Source organism: Symphalangus syndactylus, chromosome 7 (genome assembly GCF_028878055.3).
Source record: "Symphalangus syndactylus isolate Jambi chromosome 7, NHGRI_mSymSyn1-v2.1_pri, whole genome shotgun sequence".
Classification (NCBI taxonomy): Eukaryota; Metazoa; Chordata; class Mammalia; order Primates; family Hylobatidae; genus Symphalangus; species Symphalangus syndactylus.
This window is the reverse complement of record NC_072429.2, coordinates 28,102,526-28,128,415: the sequence shown is the minus strand read 5'-3', so window position 1 is coordinate 28,128,415 and position 25,890 is coordinate 28,102,526. Positions and strand designations below refer to the sequence as shown.

The following is a 25,890-nucleotide window of genomic DNA, read 5'->3' as shown; positions in this document are numbered from 1 at the left end:
CTACAACTTCTTTCCCCAGATAAATTACATGTGCAGGCATTTGTGTGTGCATATTCATAACGCACACATGCACGCACACACACACAGGAATTCTAAATGCAATTTCAGGGGTACACAGATCCGGGCTAAACTCCCTGGATAAAAAGAAATATAAGTAGTAGTGGATACCAAGCCCCTAAACTGAGTATATTATCAAATGGGGAAATGGAATCTGCCTGTAAGTTTTCTGGTAGATACAGGAGAGGGTGGGGGAAATGGACAGCATTCCATAGCTTGTCTCTTTTGACAAGAGAATGCAGAGACAAAATGTTTCCTGGAATCAAACTCAGGCATGTTTTTTCTAAGATCTGAGTATACCATAAGATTTGCCATTTGTTTCTGTGTTTTTGTCTGAGGAGGGTCACTTTCATTTCAGGATATAATGTTAATTGAGTTTCCTGAAATTAAAAAAGTAAATACACGAGAAAGAGAAATAGCGAGAGCAAGAGAGATGCTAGTGTCAGTGTGGAACATGAAGATGTTAAGTTTTTCTTTATCCTTTTCTGAAACCCTTAGTCATCTCCCTTTCTGCTAGGAGGCAATGTGGTTATGCAAAGATTTCTTATTTGTATTTTCACTGATGCAACTGCAGGTTTTGAATTACTGATAGTCTTTGCATAAAGACTAAAACAATAAAAGCATAATTAGAATACATTGTATACAGCCAACTCCAGTTTTATTTTGCCCCAGCTCTGTATTTATGATAAATCACTAAACACGAACGCTCTTTAGGGAGGGTGATTTTAGGTCTCGTCTCTCCACTGAGCAAAAACAGTGCCTGTGACTGGAGTCTGAATTTCAATTTTGCAAGTGTACAGTTGAAGTGAATAATATTTGGCACAATGCAGTGCACAACTGAGCCACTAAATGGCTGATTTACTAAATTATTATTAGATGAGCCCTTGCTGTTCCAAATGAAAGTGCAGTCACTGTCTTCCTTCATGGTGTGTTCAAATTGTTCTGTGTTTAAATATTCAGCATGAGGCTAATGTGAACTGATGAACTGAGACTATAAACATTCACTTTCAATACAGATAGAGCGACAGAGATGCAACATATCATGTGGCCCGCAGAGGTGAAAATGATTTATATTTAAGGATGTTGCTGCCTACTTCCATTACTTTAAGGTACTCTTAATTAGCCTGGTGTTTGAAATGACTAATTCACATGTACAGGGAGAGCTGCTTCATAGAGACTGAGATTTTCGAATGCCAATGAGGGAGGAAGCTACCGTGAGGATTTGCTACCTCTGTATTTCCAAGGAAGCCTTGAGTTCCTTCATGGCAGGCTGGCCACACAGCACCACCAGAGTAACATGTCTGCCAGAGACACTATGGGGCTTGACATTCAATGTGCTTTTGGAGACCCACCAAAAGGGTCCACAACCCCTCCTTCCCAGCATCCACCCCACTGGTGTTCACCTCCCTTATAATCCCAACCTACTGCACAGCCAGCCACACTGGTACTTCAATCCCCACATCACTGACTTCTTTACTGACACCTGCTGGAATGAACAACTTTTTGCTCCTTGGACAAATAGAACCCTCCTCTCTCTTCCCCTTTGAGGGCAGTTATAGGCAAGCACTTAAAATACTGTGATCACTTACAGTAGATTAGAATTTTTTATTGGTGCTGTGTTGCCATAACAACATGAAGACAGCAGATGACTTAAGCTAAGCTTGCAAAGCAAAAGGCTGCTCATCTGGCAGTTAAAATGAATACAGTTCATTTCACAAGTTTCCCATATGGACTCTTAGTGTATGGTAATGAGGAGACCATATGGTGAGAGAAAATGCACTGAGAACAATTGGGTTCTACTGGCTGAGTGGGAAGTTGGGAGAGAAAACCCGGGTGAGAGATTCTGGTGTGCTCTCTGGGTTCAAGGTTTGGCGGAGGTTTGTTTGGGATGGTTGTTTTCCATAGGGGTTTCACGTTTCTTAATCTGTTCCTTAATATGTCGGCTGTGTGAAATGACAAACATCTTGCAAATTTTGCAATCTCATTCATCACAAACTGTCAGCAGTGTTTGCAAATCTGACTTGCAAGATCTTTTAAACGTGTTGTTCTTAAAAGGCAACAGTACTAAGTTTTTAGACAAAGTGCAGGAAAATTTAAGCACTTCTGACAAGCAGAAACATTAACAGTAATCATTTTAAAAACAGTCGCATCTTTTGCCTGCATGTTTAGCTGTAAATAATGCTGGAATGTATAAAAGCTTTAAAGTAAAAATGCAATAAATACTTTTTTATGTTTCATGAAGGATAGAAAATGCTTTGAGCCATGTCTACCTGTTATCTACACATACAAACGTATAGAGGTGGATAGCCCCCATTCTCCTTACTACTAATCAGACTGGGGACCTAGGAGGACAGCTTGAAAAAGGCTCTGAAGTCAATTCTGTACTATACATACTTCATAAAAGATGAATATAAATGCATTAGTTAGACACGGTGATCTAAATTAGAAGGTCAGGCAGGGCTGGGAGGGCTGAAACATCACACAACCAATGGGTGTAATTACTCTTTTTTAAGTCTATTAAGTGGTGGTGTTCTATCAAGGCTCAGGGGTATAGGACATGAAGAACAAGATAAAGTAATGTGTATTTATTACTCCCACTGGATCAATTTACCAGATATTTTCAGCTCCATAAAGCAAAATACACAAATGCAGCCTTTGTTACTTTTCCCAAACTGCTTTATTTTCTCTAAAAGAGGGGCTGGCTCTTGCAGAAAAGACACATTGGCCCTGAGAAGGTCCCCAGGCCAAACCTTCTCGGTAGGGAAACCAGAGAAAGCTGGTGATGGGGGCCAGGTGTCTGCAGAGGAGACACCTCAAGTCAGGAGAAGTGGGAACTCACTCAACATAGTGAAGACAGTGAGGCTACTGACCCTGAGGGCCTGAGTTTGAATCGTAGTTTTCCCACTTGCTAGCTGTGACATCCTAGCAAGTCACTCAGACCTCTGGGGACTCTAACTTCTCATCTGTAAAATGGGGAACACCCATGGTGCAGGAATTAGTGGCCCCCATTTACTGGAGTCTCACTAGATGCCAGGGATGCCTCTTGGCATAAATTATCTCATTAACACCTGACAACAATGCCGTGAGGCAGCTGCTTTACAGAGGAGAAACCTGAAGCTTGGGAGGTTAGGTCATGTGCACCAAGTAGGGGATCGCGTTTGACTTGAGAGCCCACTCTCTTGGCCTCTATGCTCTTCGAAAACCTTAATAATGCAGTGCTGGGCTCACAGTAGGCATGAAGTAAACATTCCTTGCTTCCTAGGATTCACAGTTGACATGCCTGACGCCAGCTAAGCTCAGGGCGCGCTGTCACTGCCTTAGGGCTAAGGCTTACTGACCACTCACGAAGGCAACTAACAAACTGCAAGGGGGCAGAGACATTTCTGACCTTGAACACAGAGAGCACTCCTTGCTCAATGTGTCTGGATTGCATCACTGTGGCCATCAGCATCTCAGAATTTCTGATCGACCATGTTCCCCATCCCCTCCACCTCTAAATTATAAGAAAAGTCAACCTTGACCCCAAAGTTGGTCACATGTTCCTCCCCTTCCTGCCAGGATCCAGAGAGAAAGGCGAAACTGTATGAAACAGAACAGAATGCTGTGATTTAAAAACCTTAGCCTGCCCTTTTCTCCCTGTGTATATGAAAAAGGAAACCAAAAAACATCTGGGGTTAGCATAATCACAGTATTTTAAATTTGTGTGTACAGCAACTATCACTGATGGTGACTTTCAGGGACAAAATAATTTACAGAGCAGGATTCTGCTTGCTCCCGTTTTCCTATTTGGTAAATGGTAAAGATGTCTGCTGCCCCAGCCTCTCTCGCAGGAGGGACTCCAATAAAACAAAGCACGTCCAAGTTTTTTTGAAAAAGCGCACATGCCTGTATACAAAGGCATATTATTATGGAAAGCTGTCTGCTTGGTCTTTGGAGCAGTTTCTTTTGACAGAATATGTGGGTGGTTGTATGAATCTAGCTTTGTCTATTCACAAACACATGGGTTTAATAAAGAGGAGTTTGTTTTTTAAAGTGTGTGGTCCATAGCTCACTGAAACACTCCTGTTTGACAAACACTGACCATGATCCTAAGAAAGGCGCAGCCCATTTTTATCCCCCTAACAATGGACAGCAGGAGTATAAATCTCCCAAGTCCACAGGAATACCTTGTGCTGGCTCCATCCGCCACTTCCTGACCCTGCCCTTGAACTCTCGCTCCACTTTAACATTCAAAGCCAAGAGGACAGCCACTCGGCTCTGAGTCACACTGAGAGCTTCCTGGGGTGGGCTCCTGCCAGGCCTTGCATGATCAAGTGGCTAGATGCAAGCCGTGGAGTGTTTCCTTAACACACAAATCCATTGTGTCCTTGATTACTCTTTCCAAACCCAGGAAAAGAGGGTTGGGAATTTTACCATCAGGGACAAAGTGACACGTGCCTATGCTATTTGTTCAACATTTCTGAACATAACATGCAACCATAAAAGTGTTTTCAAAAGTAAGTACACAAAACTCAACCCTAGATTCCCATTTCTCTCCTTTCTAATAAGAAAAAGGACTGTCTGGTTTCCGTAGACCTCAACCATTAAACCATATTTGTCTTCTATTTTTCTCTGAGACAGAGTCTTCTGGCTCTGTCACCCAGGCTGGAGTGCAATGGTGGGTATGTCTCACTGCAGCCTTGACCTCCTAGGCTTAAGCAGTCCTTACACCTCAGCCTCCCAAGTAGCTGGGACTACATGCACACACCACCATGTCTGGCTAACTTTTTTTTTTAGTTTGTAGAGATAAGGTCTTGTGACGGTGCCCAGGCTAGTATCGAATTCCTGGCCTTAAGCAATTCTCCCACCTCTGCTTCCCAAATTGCTGGGATTACCAGCATGAGCCACTGTGCGATAAGTATTTTCAAAGTGGCAACTATGGGCCAGATGCTATGCCAAGGGCACCCATGAGATGACCTCTCTTTATCCTTACATGATCCCCTATGAGTTAGCATGATTAATTATCCCCATTTTATCGATGAAGAAACTGAAGCACAGAAGAGAAATCACATGTTCAACTGCTCACCAGGATTAGGATTTCCTGCTCTGCAGAGATTGGGTGGAAGAGCTCTCAGAAGCAAGGGTCCCATTCTCACTCAACTGGCAAATCATCATAGCTACCTTTTGTTGGCTGCTAAATAAGTCATTGTAATAAAAGTCGAAAAGGTACAACATAGCACCATCCCCATTTAACAGATGAGGACATTGAGGCACAGAGAGGTAAACAATTTTGACCTAGGTTGCATAGCTAGCAAGTGGCCAATGTCTGAATTCCACCTTGTCCAACCTGACTCTCCTCAATACCTCCAGTGAACTCTAGAGATCAAATGGTAAAGCAAGTGCTAAATATAAAGTGAATACAGTGCCCAAATGTTCCGCACTGGGAACAATGGGAAGAATCTGGCATTGTACCCCTGCCTTTGTTCTAGCACGAAGACAGCTAAGGCACCTACCATTAGTCAGACCCACATCATTTATATCATCGTGCTATAAAATTACCAGTTGTCCCATAGGAAATGCATGGGACCATGTTCTTGCTAGACAGAGGAACCTAATGGTAAATCTCTCCACAGACCATCTACACCATGGGTGGAGACTGCTGTTTATTATTATAGTTAGATTATTTAATCTACTAAATAATATTAAATAACCTGTAGATGATTTAATTGCTTACCAAGAATAGATTGGGGTGGAAAAGGAAAGGGAAGGACAGCACTTCAGTGGAAGAGAGGTTGTTCTTGGAAATTGAAGGTTGAAACTGAAGGCATCATCTCTGAAAACTGAAGGTGTTTTTCCCCCAAAGTCAAGATGCAGGACACAGGCCCTTGCTCATCACAGTCCTTCCTCTCTCAGAGCAGTTAGCACCCCTCCTCCCCATGCACCTCACATCTGTGTAGTGGCCTGAGGGGTGGATCTCTCCCAGACAGGGCCGGTTCTGACAGATGGCCCTGCCTACAAGAGCAGCCAGCACACAGGTAAGATTTGATGACGAACTGATCCCCCAAGGAGCTTCAACGAGCTAAGAAGGATGGCAACTTCATTTTCACAAGTGTTTTACAAGGATACATAAACCTAGAAATGGCCTATCTCTAGACTTACTGTGGCAAGAAAGAGTCCTTGAAACTACTAATTCAATTTAATGTTAATAGTTTTCACTTGTGTAGTAAATGAAGTTTTTGCTGTCAGTAAATAGTGAATGCAAGCTCAACAAATTCTGTACTTTGAACTTCCTTAACATTTAACTGCCCTCTCTTCTGAGTCCTCACAGAACGTTGGTTGTACTTTTCTTTAATGAGCTAGTATTTTTGGTTATGATTAGTTGTGTTTGGGACTCTCTCCCACATAAAGCCCAAGTTCTTCAGGTGGGATGGGGATATCCCAAACATTCACAACAGGTACGCAATAGTCAATAAAGGTCAGTTTCCTTCTTTCTGCACTGGCAATTAATGATGTATTTGGTGACATATATGACTCTGTCTTGAATTTTTGTTTAATTTCTCTCGTATTTGTGCCTATTTTCCCAACTAGGTAGAATGCCTTCGGAGAAGAGAGGTTGTCTTTGCCCAATCTCAAGACCTACCAATACATTTTGAGCTCTAACTATTCTCCTCTTGCCAGGACTAAGTACGGATACTTGTAGACAGAAACTTGGTGCTGCTTTTTCTTTTGAGGATTGGTAAGATGTAGCGATTAAGTAGCCCAGACTCTAGGGCCATGCTGCATAGGTTCAAATCTTGATTTAGCAATTTACATGCTATGTGACCTTGGGCAAATTATTATTTAATCTCTCTTTGCTTATTTTCTCTTCTAAAATAGGAATGGTAATAGTACCAACATCAGAGCATTGTTGAGAGGATAAAATGGCATAACAGATATAAAAGTAAGCACAGTGTTGCCTGGCACGTAAGTGCTTGCTACTTTTATTATTGCTTACCTTATAGCACCAAACACACAAAACACAAAAATATGAGTTGTTTACCTGTGAACTAATTTTTATCAGCAGCAGAGTTTTCTGCAAATCACTCAAGTCCAAATTTTCAGAAATTACAAAAAGGCAGTATCCTCACCTTTGGCAAACGCTCGGGGTCACCAGGGTGCCGAGGAATGACCTTCTGTAACCTCTGGAAACCATAATCGATGGTGGGTTCATTGAGCGCTGCAATAAAGAAGTCACACAATTAGTACATTTTCAAGAAATAAAGCAGAACGTGGCTTGCAACACTAATGGTGTGGAAATAACCGGGAAGTCCAAAGTTTAATTGATACTTTTGAATTGGATCACAAGATGATTGTGTGAATGATCTCTTTGCTGAACTTTCCACCATCTGCTTTATACCATGGTGGGGAGTGACCTGCCCAAAAGAACATTAGGAGTAGGTCTTGAACAGTGTTCCTTCGGCCAAATTCTACACTCCTTACATGATCATAAATAGAAAGTAAAATGGTATTTGATGTGAGGTTTTTAGTATCCACTCTAATTCAGTTGCTCAGGTAAAAACACTCAAGGGCTTGCCTGATGTTATCTATACATTGTCAACAGCAGGAGAATTAAAAGTATCTGCTTAACTGCAAAGTCCCTAGCGGACCTCAGCTGATACAATATCTCAGCACAATTAAGCATGTAAGAGGCTGGTGAGAGCAGAGGAGAGTGAGTAGAAGTGAATCTTCGAGGTATGGAAAGCCAGTGCCACCCTTGAGAGAGTCTACAAAGGGATGGGTATTGAAAATGCCCTGATTCAAAACCCTCACATCTGAAATGATTGATAGATCCTTTCACCAATATTGATACTATTTGGGACCAGCGTCTGTGAAGTACTAGCTTAGAGCAGCCAAATCTCCAAGAATAATCCTTGAAAACACCAAAAGAAGAGCAAACCTGGAATAACATTTGGAGACAAAGGACCTTGCTGTGTGCACATTGACTACACACTCTTCAAAGCATCCTTAAATTAAACACAATATTAAGTGGACTCTGGTCTATCATTTTCAAAATTTCTCCCCGGTATGTGAAATATCTTCGGGCTGTCTCATGTGAAACAGCGGAGAAGGAAAACATGGCAGCTCCAGCTCCTATCCATAGCCTCCACATCCCTATATTCTCTAAGTAAGGGGTAGGTGGGTGTTTTTTTTTAATTTCTTTTCTTTTTTAGTGTAATCAAAGTGTTCGACCATGTATTTTCTCACATGCTGAATAAAAAAGACAGTCTGTGTAGTTCTGACATTTAGCTATACATTAAAAAACAAGTTGCCACACGCTTTACTTAAAATGCATTTCCATTAACCTAAATTTTAAAAGTAAGATTCATACTAGTACTAACTTTAAAAAACTGTATTAAATTCAAATAGGTCCCAAGGCTAATTGAAGCAATTTGTATACCAACCCAAACTGGCCCACTTTTCAAAATACAGGTATGATAATCTTGTGGTTTTAAAAGGACATTTAAATTGAAAGACTGTGAATTTAGTACATAATTATACCAATAGAACCCTTTAACTTGTCAACTTGTAAATCTAAAAGGCTATCAATCATTTCTAAAGAGGAAATAAACCTTAAAATTCCTTGATTGACAGTGCTTACTTTTTATGTAAGGAAAAAAAAGGCTGCATAAAGTGGCCAGAAATCCATTTACAAAAGTACATTGTTTTACATAGGTGAGTAAAAAGCCAATAATTACACCTCCAAAAGACACATAAATCAGAGTAAGTACATTTTCTTCACTTGTATATTTTAAGTTAGAGTGAACTTCGGGTAACTTTTTATTAGAAAGATTTTTTTCCCCAAATGCAATGCTTATTGAAGTCATTAATAGAGTGGCATTTTCATTTAAGATAATGTAATCATTTTTGCAAATATGAGATTTAGTCAACCCTCTCCCCATTTCCAAACAGTAAACTTTCAACCTGTTTCTTGTGGAAATTAACTAAAATTACACCCAGGTGTACAAAATCTTTCTATCTATACTAGTATATGAGTTAAGGCACAATATTTATTATTCCTTCCGTTTTATGAATTACTTTCTAAACCCTTGAGAATAATTCTTTTTTCAAATTAGACTTGTAGAGAAAATGACATAGAATTCTTTAGGCAGGGAAGCTGTTACTCGTAAAATCCACGGTATTTAATCAAGAAATGCATGAGAGAGACAGGAATGAGCACCAAGGTTTAAGTTATTTATAATATCCACCCCCACTCATAATGCTAATTGCCAACAAAAATGTTTAACCATAAATAGTAGCTTTAGACAATTAAATGCATCATTTTAATATCTGAAAACATAATTCAGCATCCTGAAAATTCTAATTCTTGGTTTTACTTTTCAGTCTAAGATACCAATAAAATTTGAATTGTTGCCCCACCTCTTCAATCATTAGCATAATGAATTCCTATTGTGTCTAGAAATTCATGATTGTTAATTGAATGACTGTCTGATGTATGGCAGGGAGAGAGATGTTTCTCCGGCTATATGGCCAGCTCACAGAGGAATGACCGACAATATCAGCAATTAAAAGAACCAATTCAAATATCATATGGAACTAATAGCTAAAGAGCTGAGGAGAAGTCATTCTGCTGTCACAGAGTAATTGAATTAGACATATTAAACTCATTATTCAAAGAAAAATAAGGATTTACTCCATGGACGTGTACTATGAGAGAGGAAATATTTAAATAGTAAGGCAAGGGCTTTTAACTTATGTCCCATGCCTTTATGATTTGCTGTCTGTTCATAGTTTTAAACAAGTTAACCTGCCCTCAATACAGGTATTGAATATTACAATGGAATTGTCCAGTGCTGCAGACAAAGCTAACATTAAAGATGCTAGACAAAGCTCATTGTCCTAAATCCAAAGGAACTTGATGATTTATCTGATTGCATTGACTAGAGAAAAAAATTAAACCAATTACTGAGTGTAGGGGAGCAATCTGACAAAGATTGTTATTTTAACTGCCCCTACAAAAAAATATATTAAATATCTGGGAAGTGGGGGATGGTTAACTTAAGGCACCCGCATGGAATAGAATATGATGCCATCCTCAAAAGCAATGTCATAGGAAAAAATATTTACTGATATATTGCTTGGTTAAAAAGTAGATTACAGGAGCATGTGTACAATATAGTTACTTTTTTTAAACAAACATATATCGAATAAAGAAAATATGTCTGTGTATAAACTGCCAAATAGTAGTTGTTTCTAAGTAGCGGGTCTTAAAGTGCTTTTCTTCCTGTTCTTTTTGCTGTGAATTTTCTAAATTTTCCACAATGAACATATATTACTTTTATAATCAGAGAAAAAGGTTAAGAGCAAGAGATTGTTGCTGAGATGGAATTTGACCTGCTTGTATAAAGTAATGACATAAGAAACTATGCTTTAAGAGGGGTCTGTATACCCTTTAATAACCTTGCATAGGTTATTACAGACCATAAGAAAAATAAGTAGTATACTTTTGGCCAGTTGTATAAATATGTGACTATTCATAAACTCTCTGAAAATCAACAGAGAGGGTAACAGGGAGGAATCATAAAGAATGGTATATTTATTTCATCAGTGGGGGTAGTCATACCTTAGGGACATACATCTACTCTGCAAGAATGTAATATAAAGTTAATCCTTCAACAAAGTGACCTCATTGTACTCAAGTGCAGGGCTCAGGAGGCACCAGAAGAAATGGGACTAACCAATTTTTTTTTCCCCTCAAACTTGGGACAATTCCGAGAATCTGGTAGAGCAAAAAAAAAAAACTTAATTGGACATAATTAACCACAAATAAAGAAGCATGAGCATCTTAGATTGAAAAAAGAAAAACAGATGAAGCTGTAAACTGCTAGAGGAATGGAATGATGAGAACAGCTTGTGTGGCCCTGCTTCCAAATACCCAGTCCACGTACTCTGAAAAGGGTTTGAGAGGGCGTCACCCTAAACCAGTTAGGTTTAGAAGAATCCATTATTCCAAATAGAAAAGCCTCAATGTTTATACCATGAGAATAAAATGGGGCCAATGTATGCATTTTAAAAATTCCGAAAGACATTAAATTATCCATTTATTCAGTAATCATTTTTAGTGCTTACCATATGCTCAAGGAGAGAGGGTGGCATTCGTAGGAATGAACTGTTTAGTGTCACAACACCATAAGCCCTTAAAAACAAACTTTCTGAAAGGTACACATAATCCAACCCTGAAAGAGAGATGAAACCCTCTACTTGCAGAGCAGGGATGCAGCTCAGCACCTCAGCATCTCACAGCCAGGTCCTCATAGTCACCACCTCTGCTCCTCTTTCTGACAAAGTCTAGGGTCACAATACACTTAATGGGGATACATTAATTTAAAGAACAACCAGGGTATTGAGAGGCCACAGCAATTGAATTCAAGCTGTCTTCCACTGACCCCTTCAAACTCTTTTACTGGTAGAAAGATATTTACTGAACCAGCATAGCAGGACTTCGTGGAGTTGTGTACAGCTTATGGAGGGGTACATCTGAAGCGTTCCTGTAATGCATAAAAAGCAAGATCAAATGCTCCCAAACAGGAGAGCAAGCTTGCAGGGCAAATGTCTCAGCTGAGATTTGAGAAGGATCCCCTCACCCACAGCTATGATGTGATATTGGGGAATGGATATTGGTGGGATGTATCTGTTGTATGCACCAGGATGCCGTTTGAACTGTATCAACATTACTACTTTTGAAAAAAAAGTTTGTGAAATGGTTAAAAAAATCAAACCGTTTTATTCTGGCTTTATGTTGGGACTGCTTATAGAGGGCTTCAGGTTCCTTCCGGATCTCACCATCTCAGACTCCCCTAAAGGAAACCAGCAACTTTCTATTCCAACCAGTCTCTCAGCCTTTCTCTTTATGGGCTTCAACCCAGGTGGTGGTCAAGACAGAACAGCTCTGGTTCTACAAAGCTATAATCTCTAATTATGCAGCATACAGCATGAAATGCTATATGCAAAGAAAATCGAGATAACACAACTAGTTTTTATGCACTCACACTAATCACAAGCTTCTAAAATTCAATTGAAAACTCTTAATAATGAGTGAATTCTAGCCAAATGTATACGTGGCATTTTCATGCCTATAGTCTCTTTTTCTTTCTTAAAGAAATCCACTTCGCAAACACATCAAATAAAGGAAATTCTCTGTAAGGGGGTTTATTTGCAAATTAAAATCATATAGTCAAGCCAGATGTATTCTCAGTTATGAAAATTGATTTTTCTCTTTTGGAGTTTCCTTTTAAAGAAGTCACTCCTCCGTCCCCCTTAACTTCTTGAATACTTATTCCTGGAAACAATGGGAATGAGAGGCTGCAGAGTTCTGTTCAGAAACACCAGGGGAAAAGTGCTTTGGGTGCCATTCCAACATTGGCTCACAGAGTTCCCTGCTTTTATAGCTCAGCGACTCACTGCCGTGCTTTCACATATTTCTGGGGTTTTAATTTCCTTTTTTTAATGGTTGTGTGACATGATGTCATTTTGACTGGAAATAAAAAGAAATGCAGATATTAGGAAGGCAATATTAATATTCTATTGCCATTTAATGTCCAAACAAATATCTAGACTCTATGCCAAGTAATAAATAAAACCTCATAGCAGAGGCAATGATAAAACTAGCACCTGGGTCTCCAAGCTTCCCTGGTGACTACTCTATGTTTGAACTAAAGGAGTAACAGCAGAGCATTTCCCTCCAAGGCAGATCCATTCTGGGCATGAGAGTTATTACATATGTGTTAGGCAGAGCGTTTTTGTTCCATAATGGCCCCATTTTTCCCTCAGTCACTAAATTAACAAGCAGAGGTAAACAATAAAACAGCAAGTTATCTTCACGAATCTATCTTTAAGACTGAGTTTAAAATATATAAACCGAAAAATCAACCAGAAACCTAAACAAGGCCAGAAATATTGTTCACAAGGAAATTTGTTGCATTTCCAGCCTTTTGGATATTTCATTACCTGCCTAGATGTTTGATGCACAAACGGCACACCAGGTCACCTCTTTCGTGGGAGCGATACACTTCCTAAGAAACCTAACACCAAATTCCTTGCAAGTGGAGCTCCTGCTTTCCCGTGAAATGCTTTTACAGCCTGGTGCCCCCGCCTCGGAGAGAGTGAGGCTCAGGATGGCTTCAGGGGAGGACTCCTGGAACCACAGAAAGCTGTAACTTTCTGCAACAAGAAGGGTGTCAAGACGAAGCCAACATAGGCAGAATTAACCAATAGAGAAGCCAGAGGAAAATTTCCAAACTGCCTTTGAACACGCCCTGGTGTCTTTTTTTTTTTTGAGATGGAGTCTCGCTCCGCCGCCCAGGCTGGAGTGCAGTGGTGCGATCTCGGCTCGCTGCTAACTTCACCTCCCGGGTTCATGCCATTCTCCTGCCTCAGCCTCCCGAGTAGCTGAGACTACAGGCGCCCACCACCACGCCGGCTAATTTTTTTGTATTTTTAATAGAGATGGGGTTTCACCATGTTAGCCAGGATGGTCTCGATCTCCTGACCTCGTGATCCGCCCGCCTCGGCCTCCCAAAGTGCTGGGATTACAAGCGTGAGCCACCGTGCCCGGCCACCCTGATGTCTTATTTGTAGTCTTCAGGTCTCTTGATGTGTGACAACAACTTTGAGATTCAAAAGTCAAGCAAAGGAAGCAATGCCTCTCTCTACCACAAGCACAATCAGAGGTATTAGGTGCCGTGAGTGGCTACGTCCTTTTTACAAAGAGTGCAGCCAGGGCAACATGCAAAGCAAAGGCTGAAGACAGAAGGTCAACTGAAAAGCAAAGAGCCTAGGAGGATGAAACAAAGCAGGGGCACTCGTAGGAAGACTGATGAGGGAAGATCCTCAGGACTGTAGCTTGGAATGCAAAGAACTTGCCTATGTTTAGAAATTAACAATTCTTGGAGAAGTAAAAGCAATCAAGAAGAGGAACAAAGAATTAAGAGACTTGCTTTTGTTTTTCAAAATGAAATCACCTTACTGTTTTTCTAAATCTAAAAGTAATGTTAACATAATTATTATATAAAAAAAAGTTTGAAGGTGGGAAACCCCGTAATATCCCCATTCATGTAGAAGCATGATTGATATTTTAGTATGTATGCTTTCAAACATTTTCACAATACTATTTTATAAAAATATAGATTATATACAGGCTTATACCTATCTCTTTTTGATGTTTGTAGCTTACCGTATTATACAGATAGACATAATTTATGTAACAAATCCTCTACTAACTGGAATGTAGGGTTTTTTTTCCCAAAATTTTCACTGACTTAAGAAGCATTTATAATGAGCACTTCTCAGGATAAAAGAACATGCACATTTCAAGTTTTTCAGTATACATATTTCCTAACTATCCTTCATAAAATGTATGCCAATTTACATTTTGACAGGTGACTTTCAAAGGCATCTGCAAAAGAAAACTAATTTTTAAGATTTTGCATCTTGAACTCAATTATTCTCTAAGTTATAAGGACCTCTGAAGATTGTAGGTGTTAATAGTCACAATGATTCCTTGTAGAGTTGCCATTTTAAACATACCCTGAGGTCATATAAGACTCTTTATCCAGTAATAACAAAGTGCTTTCTAGAAATTATCTCCTTGGTTCCTACAATATGCCCTTGACGTAAATGTTAAAAAGCACTCCTAATTCAAAGGTGGGAAACTGAGGCACAGAAAGAGTTGGTTGCATAAATTAGCACAGAAGCCTCATTGTTTATATTTTTGCAGTCCTTTATTATTCCAAGATGACTATTTTATGTTAATATTGATGAACCTCAATTTGCAGCACATTAACAAGTCCTGATACCAAATCAATTAAACTGCTGTTTTTTGTTTTTGTTTTTACTAAATATCTGTGAAACAAAATCCCAGCACTAACAGGAATCTCTGTACCTAGGCTCCTAACATTTTACACATGAACAAGCCATTTGGTGGCCTGATTTTTATTATGTAAGGCTCACCATGTCAACTAACACAAACTTTCGGGGAGGCCACCCTAGTATTTTAAATTTGTCCCCAAATGCTCAAGAAACTGTTTTCTGTCACATCAAGTTCTTCTTATAGGCCTAAGCCTACAAGGAGCTCTCAAATGCTGATTTGACTTTAGAAAGAAAGAGACACAAATGCTGTCTCTGAGATACATTAAACCAATTTATACTACAACCGGTTGGCATTTTCCAGATGTGTGGTGAGAAGTTACTGGCAGAAGTGGAGCATCTCTTCAAGAACAGACCCCTTTCTTGCCCTGGAGGGCTACACTCTGTCTAAAATGGGAAGTAGGTGAACCTCCAATAATTAGGAAAAACTGTATTGCTCTCTAAGTGTACTACAGCTGATGAGAAAACCTGCCCCTGTTACTGTGTATGATGTGCTCTGAACAGCATGGCCTTCCAGGAGCCTTAATTTAGATTCCCAAATTTGATCCAACTTTAAAACTAAAATTAAATCCCTCGAGCAAACAGAAGTTGAACGTACACAGTTTTTTTTTGGCCTTTCAAGCTTTTTCATTTTGGGTGTTTTCTTAATTTGGATCATTTATGATTAGGTTTCAAAGCCAAATTTGCTCCTTTAAATGAGATGAGAAGAATAATTTCCACTGTGTAATGGATGATGGCATTTAAATATTGGAGACCAACATATTCTGTCTTTCTTAACATGTAGGGATACGTCCATAATTCTCTTCCCTACTGGCACAGTTTCTGATATAACAAGAGTAATATTACTTCTATAATTGTTCTTCAGATTTCGCCCCAAAGAGTTTTGACATTAGCTGTTATCAAGGGGGTAAAATCACCGAGCCTGTCTGATAAACATGTTTTCTTACCTCCCCACCCCAGCAAGTGCTGTGACACTATACTTTTATCATCCCGTGTGTGTTCAGAATGAGCTTAGAACAGCAATTGCCGGGAATAGGCAGGCGATAAACCGCATTGATTTAACACATCTTGTTTTCAATCATGCTTGGATTTTCTGAGCACGCATTTTTCCTGTACTCTGGCTTGTAGCTTTTATCTGACGAGCTGATCCCTTTTCACTGGAAAATGAAAAGGTCGCACAATAAGACACGGTTTACTGGAACTTGAACACGCACCAGGGAAAGTATTTTAGATAAATACTGTCAGACATAGTGGAGCTGAATTTCAACACAATTGCTAAACAACAATACTTATTACTCTCCTAGAACAAGCCTACCAGCGACTTATGGCTCTCAGCAGGGGACAGCACCGAGTTAGGCTCCAAGGCAAAGAAACCCTTCCCTGAGCCTTGTGCTAACCAAACGCGGAGTTCTGAGCTGAAGTCCTACTTGTGATTGTTAATATCATGGTTTTATGAGACAACTCAGAAAATGACTCCCACTGTTCACAGAGTCGTTTCCTCCAAACCAGTGGACAGGTTTCAGAAGAGTTGTAATGAAGTTATTAACAGAGCTCTGCAGACGGTCAGACTGGAAAGGAAAAAACAAATCCCAAGAATGGTGATAAAAAAGTGACTCCAAATCATCCACTAATTCCACTAATAAGACAGGAAAGTACTTGTAACTGGAAGCTATTAGAAGATTAAGTGATTATTTGGTAACATTTTAATGGAATTACAGAGAACTTATAACAAGTATGCCATGCAGCGAGCTACAATGGCCTTGCAGATAAGCCTGGAAGTTTTTATCAGCCAAAGCTCCAACTTAAATAGCATCTTGATTTAAAAACAAATGAAGTCAGCCTTCTTTAATATTGACCTAACCTAAATGATTATTTTTGCTGAGCATCTTGATCCTAAGAAATCTCCTCCCCCTATTACATGCTAGAACACTTTTCTTTTAACACACATTTTGCTTATATATTTATTGTCTACTTCAGAGCTCCTCAAACTTTCTCTGTTCACAGTACCCTGAGTATCTCAGCAATCCCTTCAAAGCATCCGTAAGCCAAAAGCAATGCCCAACAATTCTGTTTATTAACTACCCAGATGCAAACAGCTTAAACTTTATGTTCTAGCAACTTAGTGGGACATACATATTTGACAAAAACAATATAAAGAAATGGACAGAAAAATATAACATTTTATTTCATTTTAAAATAATCACAATTTACTAGTGAAACGTGTGTTCCTGGTGGGCACCACACAACTTTGCACAACTCAGAATCAGACTATAAACATGGCCACCCTCATTTTTGATTCCATATTGGTTTTCACATGGCACTTTTTTTTTTTTAAACCACAGTAAATGCTGAAAACCAGCTTTGCAAAGGTATGACACCATCAAAAGAATGCACTGTAAGGCTGGGCACAGTGGCTCACACCTGTAATCCTAGCACACTGGGAGGCTGAGGCAGAAGGATAGCTGCAGCCCAGGAGTTTGAAACCAGCCTGGTCAATATAGTGAGACCTCGTCTCTACAAAAGATTAAAAAATTAGCCAAGCATGGTGGTATATGACTGTGGTTCCAGCTACTCGGGAGGCTGAAGTGGGAGAACAGCTTGAGCTGGGGAGTTTGAAGCCACAGTGAGCCATGATTTCACTACTGCACTCCAGCCTGGGTGACAGAGCAAGACCCTGTCTTAAAAAAAAAAAAAAAAAAAAAAAAAAAAAAGAAGTATAATGTAACATTGAGTTTTGAACTACCTTAAACTGGTAGTTTATACAGTATCTGATGTACTGTTTCCCTCAAGTTTAAAATATCTCATAGCATCCCATTAAGTTTGTAGGGACACCTTGGTCGATAAGTTTAGAAAACATGGATTCACTCAGAAGCATAATATTAATTAAATGCTAAGTGCCACAATGAATTACATTCATTCATGTGTATCTTGTCTTCTTTTAATAATTACAACAGCAGCAACAGCAGCTCACACTTCCTAAGGCCTTATTGTATGCCAAGCACTTTATATTGATTAACCTATCCTTCACAACAACTCTACGAGGAGGTACTATCATTATTCCCATTAGACACAGAAGAAAACGGAGGCTTGAAGAGTTAAGACTTTGCCTAAATCCACCGAGCTAATGAATGTAGGGGCTGGGATTCAAACCCAGGCAGTCTGCCTCCAGAGCCCTACTCTGAACCTGTTCATTAGAGCAGCAAGTTAGGCCAACCAAGGGCTCTTCAGAGCAGATCTCTAATAATTTTGGCTTCCAGGACTTTTGTGATACTGTTTTTGCTCTTCATGTATCCTTCTATCTACAATCTGTTCTAGTCCTTTCGTTTGTCTCAATTTATATTCCAAGAAAACACTCCAGAACCCATTTGACTTCCATTTTCCTAATAACACACTCTTCTTCCCTTTGTCTCGGCTGTCTTGGAGTAAGACTCAGCTAGATTGCAGCCAGGCTACATCATTGACCAGATATATGTTCCTTTTGGAAAAGTCACTTACATTCTTTAAGTCTTCCTCAACTGTGAAGTGAAGATTTAATGTGCTATTATTTGTATAGTGATTAGCACATAAATACTCAATAGGCAGTTGTTATTACTATTAATAGAATATAGGCCATGTGCTAAGAACAGGGGCAGGTGCAATGAATACAGGACTAATTAGACATATTTACATATTCCCCACTCTCAAGGAACTCCAGAGTCTAGAGGGGCAGAAAGACACAAACAGAATTCTAAAACAGTGTGTCAAATACAACAGCAGGAAGATGCGGGGTTCTAGAACAGTGGGTGTGTTACACTTGTCCCTGGGACTCAACCTTCCCCCTCTCCTTTACGCTAACTTGGAATTACAGTTCAAAGAATTCTACCACCTCTGGTTCTCAAATATTACCCTGAAAATGAGCTCCATCTGGAGTAGGACACAACCATTTTAAAATAATGTAAGTTCTGTGAACAAAGGAGAAAAAAATAAGTAGGAGACACCTAATTAAGATGGGATTCATTTCCAGACTTGGGGTGTTTTATACTGTTTAATTAATTAAATAAAATTGTAGGCTTGCTGTATACAAGGCCCCATGCTTAAGAATATGAAAAGAAAAAAGTACAACACACAAGTCCAGCACCCTGTGAGTCCCCGGCTGGAAATGACTCCATTTGAAAAACTCTTCTTGGCACTGTGCCATACCCTTGAGAAGAACATGGTCCAGTGGGGAGACAGACCTGTAATTGGCTACCCAAAAGTATACAAAACTGTAGCATTATTAATGTACACTGCACAAAAGGAGGAAAAAATTCTCTGTAGTAGAGTCAGGGAAATACTTAGCTCAAATATCTGACTTGGGTATGGAAAGATAAATAGGACTTTTCTATGGAAAAGGACAGGAAAAGCATTCCAGGCAATGGGAACAGAAAGAGCAAAGGGAAAGAGTTACACGAAAGATGTGTTCAAGTAGGGTTGGATGTTCCAGTTTGAGGAACATGTTGAGAGTGAGGTGTTAAAAGTTAACCATAAGTAACAGTATTGGCCTTGGTGCCTTGCTAAGAGCAGGTAGACAGCAAAGAGTCACTTAAGATTTTCCAGATCGTAGGAGTAACATGATGTGATCAACATGTTAAAGAGCCATAGAAGTAAAATGAAGGCTGGCTCTTAAAGGCAGCATTATTATAATAATCCAAATGGAAAATAAAAGACCAACTAATGATGGGGCGGTCATGGAGGAAAAAGTAGATTTCAGAGATATTTTAGAATAAAATCTACATGAATTCAGTAATATGCCAGATGTAAGGGGATACGAAGAATGGGGGATGGCTGACATTTCTAATTTATCTGACTGAGTGGAAACAGTGGCCATTTAGCAGAAAGAAAACTATATACAGGAGGAAAAAAAATCACGAGTTCAATTTCAGACATGCTGGAATTTAGGTGCCAGAAGAACATCTAGGTAAAAATATCTAGTAGACAAGCTCAGACTTGGCATGGTGGCTCATGCCTGCAATGCCTTTGGGAGGCTAAGGCGGGTGAATCACTTGAGGCCAGGAGTTCAAGACCAGCCTGGCTAATACGGTGAAACCCCATCTCTACTAAAAATACAAAAATCAGCCAGGTGTGGTAGTGCATACTTGTGGTCCCAGCTACTTGGGAGGCTGAGGCAGGAGAATTGCTTGAATCTGGGAGGTGGAGGTTGCAGTGAGCACTCCAGCCTGGGCGATAAAGTGAGACACTGTCCAAAAAAAAAAAAAAAAAAAAAAAAAAAGAACAGAAGCTCAGGAAAAAGATCAGTGATGGAATTAATTCTATCAGGAACACCAATATATAGGTAACAGCAAAAACCACATGTGAAAAGAGAACCCAGGACAGACACTATGGGGAACACAAGCAGGTAAGGAATGGTTAGAGAGAGATTGAGAGACAAAACAGGACAAATGCAGGTCAAAAAGGTAGAAAGAATACCAGGAGAGAATAGTATCACTGAAACGAGGAACTCAAAACATAAGGTGTTATCAACACCATCTAGTGCAGTCAAGTAACCAACCAGAAGAGGTCTGAGGAGAGGTTGTAAATGTAAGCAAATTTGTAAATTAGTATATTAGGAAGTTGTAAATGTTATACTAAGATCATTAGCATAAATGGCACACACAGTTTCAGACAACTTGTGGATGCTTTAACCCTAAAGTTCTGGTTTTCTTCAGTCTCACTCTATAACTCCCAGTAAAAAGATATGAACCTAAATGAGTAAGTGAGGTTGGCAAACTTGTTTGCCCAATTGTAGCTTAGCTTCTCATAACAGCCATACAAGAAAGCGTGGAAGACACTCAGTCCCAGATCAGTCCCCAGTCCTAAAGAAAACTGTAGAACTTCAGGTGCCTCAAGACAAAAGCTGTGACATTCACCGGAAACAACTATGATGATAAACCTTGAGTTGACTTTTAGATTTGGTTAATTCCTGTTGGTATATTTGGAGGAGTGAAGATGAGGGGATTTCCATGGTTCTTGATGTTTTCTGCTCACACTCTTAATGCCTGTCTTTTAAGAAGTAGATGGAACTAAGTTAATGAGTTAAGGTACCCAACGAAGTTCTACTTCTTCTAATCTACCCTAGATTTGGACTTGTGATCTGTCTCCTCACCACAAAATATTGACAAAATACAGTGTATAATAACTAGAATTTAATCTTCCCCTTTGGATATTGGTGGTCTTAATATTGGTCCCCAGCGTCTTACAATCAATAGATGTTTAGTTAAGCAGTTCACTTGTTTTGGAGTAACAGTTATTGTGTGGTCAATGGGTATGTGGCCACTTCCGCAATAACCCCAGGTCTCCTGACAGAGTGAACATTACAATCACATATTTGTTGCTATTAGCTTGTGAGATGGTGGAAACCAATTTTGAAAAGCAAGTAATAAAGCACCACATAAAAAATAATGATGTAATTACTTCTTGGTCCGGTAATACCTACTGTGACGATAAAAACCAAAGGGAACACCAAGCATCATAAGTGGGTTTTCTGTAAATTTGACACTGGTTCTGACCTTCAGCAAGGAAAAGGTTTGAACCCACCACCTAAGCCAGGTACACAGAAGACTCTTTGTGTCATGTATCTTTACCATGTCTCCGTGTAAAAGCATTTTACTGAATTTATCTCATTAGTGCCTACATCAATTCTCAAGAGCTGAAGAGACTGGACCAGTTGCTACATTACTGATCCAAAGGCTTTCATAATCTCATTTGAATTTAGGCCCCAAACAAAGGGGTCTGGTAACTGCATTAGAAAGAAATTGCCATGTGGATATAATTTGTTGTCTAAATGTGGAGGATAAAGAGGGAGGGTGGGGGTTCTAATTGGAATATGGACCACACTATCTAGGAGAAAGTGAAAATAATGTTGGCTGTTGCTGTTGATCTATAAGCAAACACCCTGGTAATCCACTAACCTAAGCAGAAGAAACCAATCAGCCTCCACCTTCAGGCTCTGATTCTTTCTTTGACATGCCATCCCAAGTGCTAAAGAGGCTTTCCTAATTGCCATGGAATAATGTGGGTGAGTGTAGGGAGTGAAAGAGAGGCTTAGCCAAAGTTATGGCCTGAACTTTTAAGGATAGGATAGCACAGTCCATGTTTCATGATTAAGTTTTTATTACTACTGCTTTGGGTTATTTCCAGCTTGGGGGAAGACTCATGGTTAATATTTCTGTTTAGCTTGTCTGAGAGCTGCAAATGGTTCTCCTAAGGTACATGCATCATTAGAAAACTTTATGACAGGATGCTATTAGAGCATAGCATTTGTCACAGCACAAGATGAAGCAAAAGTAGGTTAGCTTTTACTAATAAAAGTGACAATTGGGTAAATTCTTAATGACAGCAACTTTAATAGAGATAATGAGAACCCTTATACCCGGATGATTGGTTAGAAATCGGTACAAGCTTTCTGGAGGGCTAACTGGCTATTTTGGGTAGGGAGGATGAAAGAATTTTAAGCTTAGAGACTGGATCTGTTTTAAGTTCAGAGGCATCCCCAAAAGTAGGCCCAGTGGCCACATAAACTATTTTTCCAAGTGGGCAAAGGCCTTTAGAAATGCCATCTAGTGTTACCAGAAGCCCTTGTTGTTCCTAAGATTCCTCCGGACCTCTTTTTCCTTCTAACTGGAATTAAGAGACTGAAGTTCCCCAAACTGAACCTTGCATTTCTCTCTATATTTATGGGTGGAATGGACCCGCTTAAAACCAACAAGGAAAAACAAAGTGACCTTTCTTCTATACTCTCTCTATAATCTTCCTGCTCCTATTGAAGCCTGGTGAATTTAGAGGAAATAAAAATACATATTTAGCTCCATCGGTGGAATTCACTTTGCCTGAGACCAATATGTGAGATATTGTTGCTGGCTTTTTCAGAGGGCTGGCACATATCTACAGGAGCAGAGATTGGCTTGATAAACTGCTGACCTATTCTCAAACGGAAAATTTTTGTGATTATATTGGGACAATAGGTATTGTGACCCTTTAAGGACAAAATCATATATTGGATTGCATTTTTCAAAAGCTACCAAAACAACTTTTAGATACAAATACATTCTTCTAAGTCTCCCTTCTAACTCTAGATTTAACAGTGTGATCTTGATGTGGTCAGGTAGAGAGGGGCAAATGCACATCTACTCAATCAACTTCAGAACTTTATTACTGCAAAAATCTTCCTTCAGCAAACACAACCAGGCTTGGAAAGCCTAAGTGACCAGTGTAAGATCAACAGCTAGTCAACAGCTGAATCACAACTAAAACTCAAATGTTGGAACCAAACCAACCCCAGGTCCTCTGCCTCATTCCTCCTTGTAAGCCTGACTTAAATAGGATCATTTGTTGAGAAGCGGTTCTGAGCATTTCACTTTTGCGAACTTATTTTTTTCCTTCGGACACCCCAAAAGGTAGGTATTCCTGTTTCACAGATGAGAAAACTGTGGCTGCTAGTCTTGGGTGAAGGATTGGTAGGCAAAGAAATGAAATGTGATTGAATTGCACCTATGGAAAAAGACAACATCAAATCTGTCATTCAGATGACATCTTCACATACATGATCCAATTCCTATTACTGCTGGCCATTTCAAAGCCAAATGGACCTGCCATTTTGTAAAACAAACACCAACTAAAAGGAAGACAACAAACGTTCCCAGGACCGTGAAAGTATCATGGACCATGTCTACAAAGCATCCACATGTTTTAAAGCCATTCCGAAGCTGTCCTTTAAAGGCTGTTTTGCAAAAACCTCCAAGACTAAAAACAACATGCTGTGACTTTACCTACATTCTTGTAATGGAAATGAGATAAGAATAGTAGTTCATAGTAATTGATGCACAATGACCATGTGCCAGCGACTGTGCTAAGCACTATCTTACAAATCACCAACTCTTTGCTGTCTCTGTGAAGTTGTACTGTTATCATCACCATTTTACAGGAGAAAGACCCTTAGGACGACAGAGGGGTGACGGATCTTGCCCAAGTTGCACAGCAGTAAGAGCTGAACCAGGGCAGGCTGTCACTATTGTTAACTGGCTTCTCTGTGATGGACTGCCCCTGTGGAAGCATTTAGCTAATATACATTGGAAGCAATGGTGTTATCTTTCCCTTCAGGGCAACACAGGAGAAAACAAATAGTAAAGGATGCCTACAGTAAAAATATCTGTCTTAGACTCGAAAAATATAAATGCATATCCACATATGCTACATAAAGACTTCACTTGGTTAAGACATACATTTTAAAAGGGAAAGTTGCCAGAATGGATCACACTTAAATACAAGACCAGTTTCTGTGAGGTGTGTGGTGGTGACGTCACCCACAAAAAAGATGGGAAATGACACATGCTTCTCCATGACCATCGTCCAGCTTGTTTAATCTCAACTGGCAAGTTTCCCCTCATCAAGTAAGTTGAAAATGGTTATGGAATCCAGAGGTAGCTCCAGATAACACGGGTGGAATTCTGGTATGCCTTCTTCATTAACTGCTCATACCCCAGAAATGAGAATAAAGCCGCTCTTCCTGGGGAGTCTTTTAACTGAAAAACTAATCTTAATTGAATGCACATATCAGTTAACTATCTTCGGATTCACAAACCATTAATGCCCCATTTTCACAAAGTGTCTTCTTTCTGGCTTGTCTGAAGGCTGGCATTCTCAGGGCTGTGCTTACAGGAATGTTGGATTCAGCAGGAAAATGGAAGGGACAGGAGAGAAAAGAAGGCAGCATATTAAGTGCTCATCTTCACAACCAAACGAGCGTTCTGGGGCTGAGCAGCAAGAGTGTCAAATAATGCTGCCCTTGCAAAATTGACGTCCTCCCATCACTGCTCCGAGTCAGTGGCAAAGGAATCACAAATAATGCCATTCTGCCCTCTTAATACCAGTTAAGCAGGCTTCAAATGTGCCTACTGAGGGAAGACGAGGCTTGCAAATAGAGCCTGGCAGATGTAAAAGGATGGTATAATGATCAAAGGAGGGAGGAAGAAAACTAATTGCAGATTTCTCTCTTGAAATATTTGGCCTGTTTGAAAGTTCCACTTTGTCTCTCCAGAGCAGAAAAACCTAAGCAGGAGTTTGAGGTGTGTCCCTAAAGCAATCTTGTCAAGTTGTGGCCCACAGCATGGCAATTCCCTGTGGAAGAGGGCCTAGATTGACTGCCCTTCTATGCCAGGAGAAGCGAGCTCCTTGAGGAAGCACATACCTCTTCCCTAGTATGTGGCCTCTTAAAGTCACAAGGGTGCAAGAGTATGTATCTCTGCTAATAAAGACATCATTTACAATTGGACTTTGTGAAAGACAGAAGTATATTTAAGTTCTTTCTGAATTTGGAACTACTTGGGTCCTATCAAAAACAATTTTCTAATTGTCATTAAAATATTGGAAACCACGAAGAAGATCCACCTCCCAAAATATGCAATGCCATCTCTTTAGATTTCCTGCTTTTGCTTTGGAAATAAACTCAGAATCTAATAGTCTTCCCCTTGGCCAAGATTCTAAAACCAACAGTGACTATAAACCTGTAAACACAGAAAGAGATTCCTAACTCACTATATTCCTGGCCTTGAAACTTTGGTGTAGAAGGCACCACCAAATCAGGTCACTTGAGTCTAGGATCAACCACGCTACGGTGAAGTCAACACTTGGTAGAAAACTGTGAAAGTGGGCTCTAGTATATCTCCTAGCAATGCCATTAGTTGTGACATAAGTCAATAAGCTCCTATAGAGTTTAGGATTTGGGGAAAACAGGTAATACTTTTATATTACATGAGGGAGGTGAATATACACTGAATAATAACAGTGATGAGTTTCTTTTACACGGCAGGAATATTTTCTTGGCTGTGGGATTTAGCATATCAACAAGGGAGGCTGGGCATGACTTTTCTCAGAGTTTCATTAGCCTGCTAGACTATTTAGAGGTCTGGGCAAGGTAAA

General features: G+C 39.8%; 1 protein-coding gene across 17 annotated transcripts in view; it reads right to left on the bottom strand.

Moving 5' to 3' along the window:
* Nucleotides 1-25,890, bottom strand: part of EBF1 (EBF transcription factor 1) — a 405,670-nt gene that overhangs the window by 27,953 nt on the left and 351,827 nt on the right. For all 17 annotated transcript variants that reach the window (XM_055285450.2, XM_055285451.2, XM_055285448.2 and 14 more), the window contains one exon: nt 7,164-7,252. In XM_055285450.2, the coding sequence (XP_055141425.1) occupies nt 7,164-7,252 (89 nt within the window). The remainder of the gene's footprint in view (nt 1-7,163; nt 7,253-25,890) is intronic.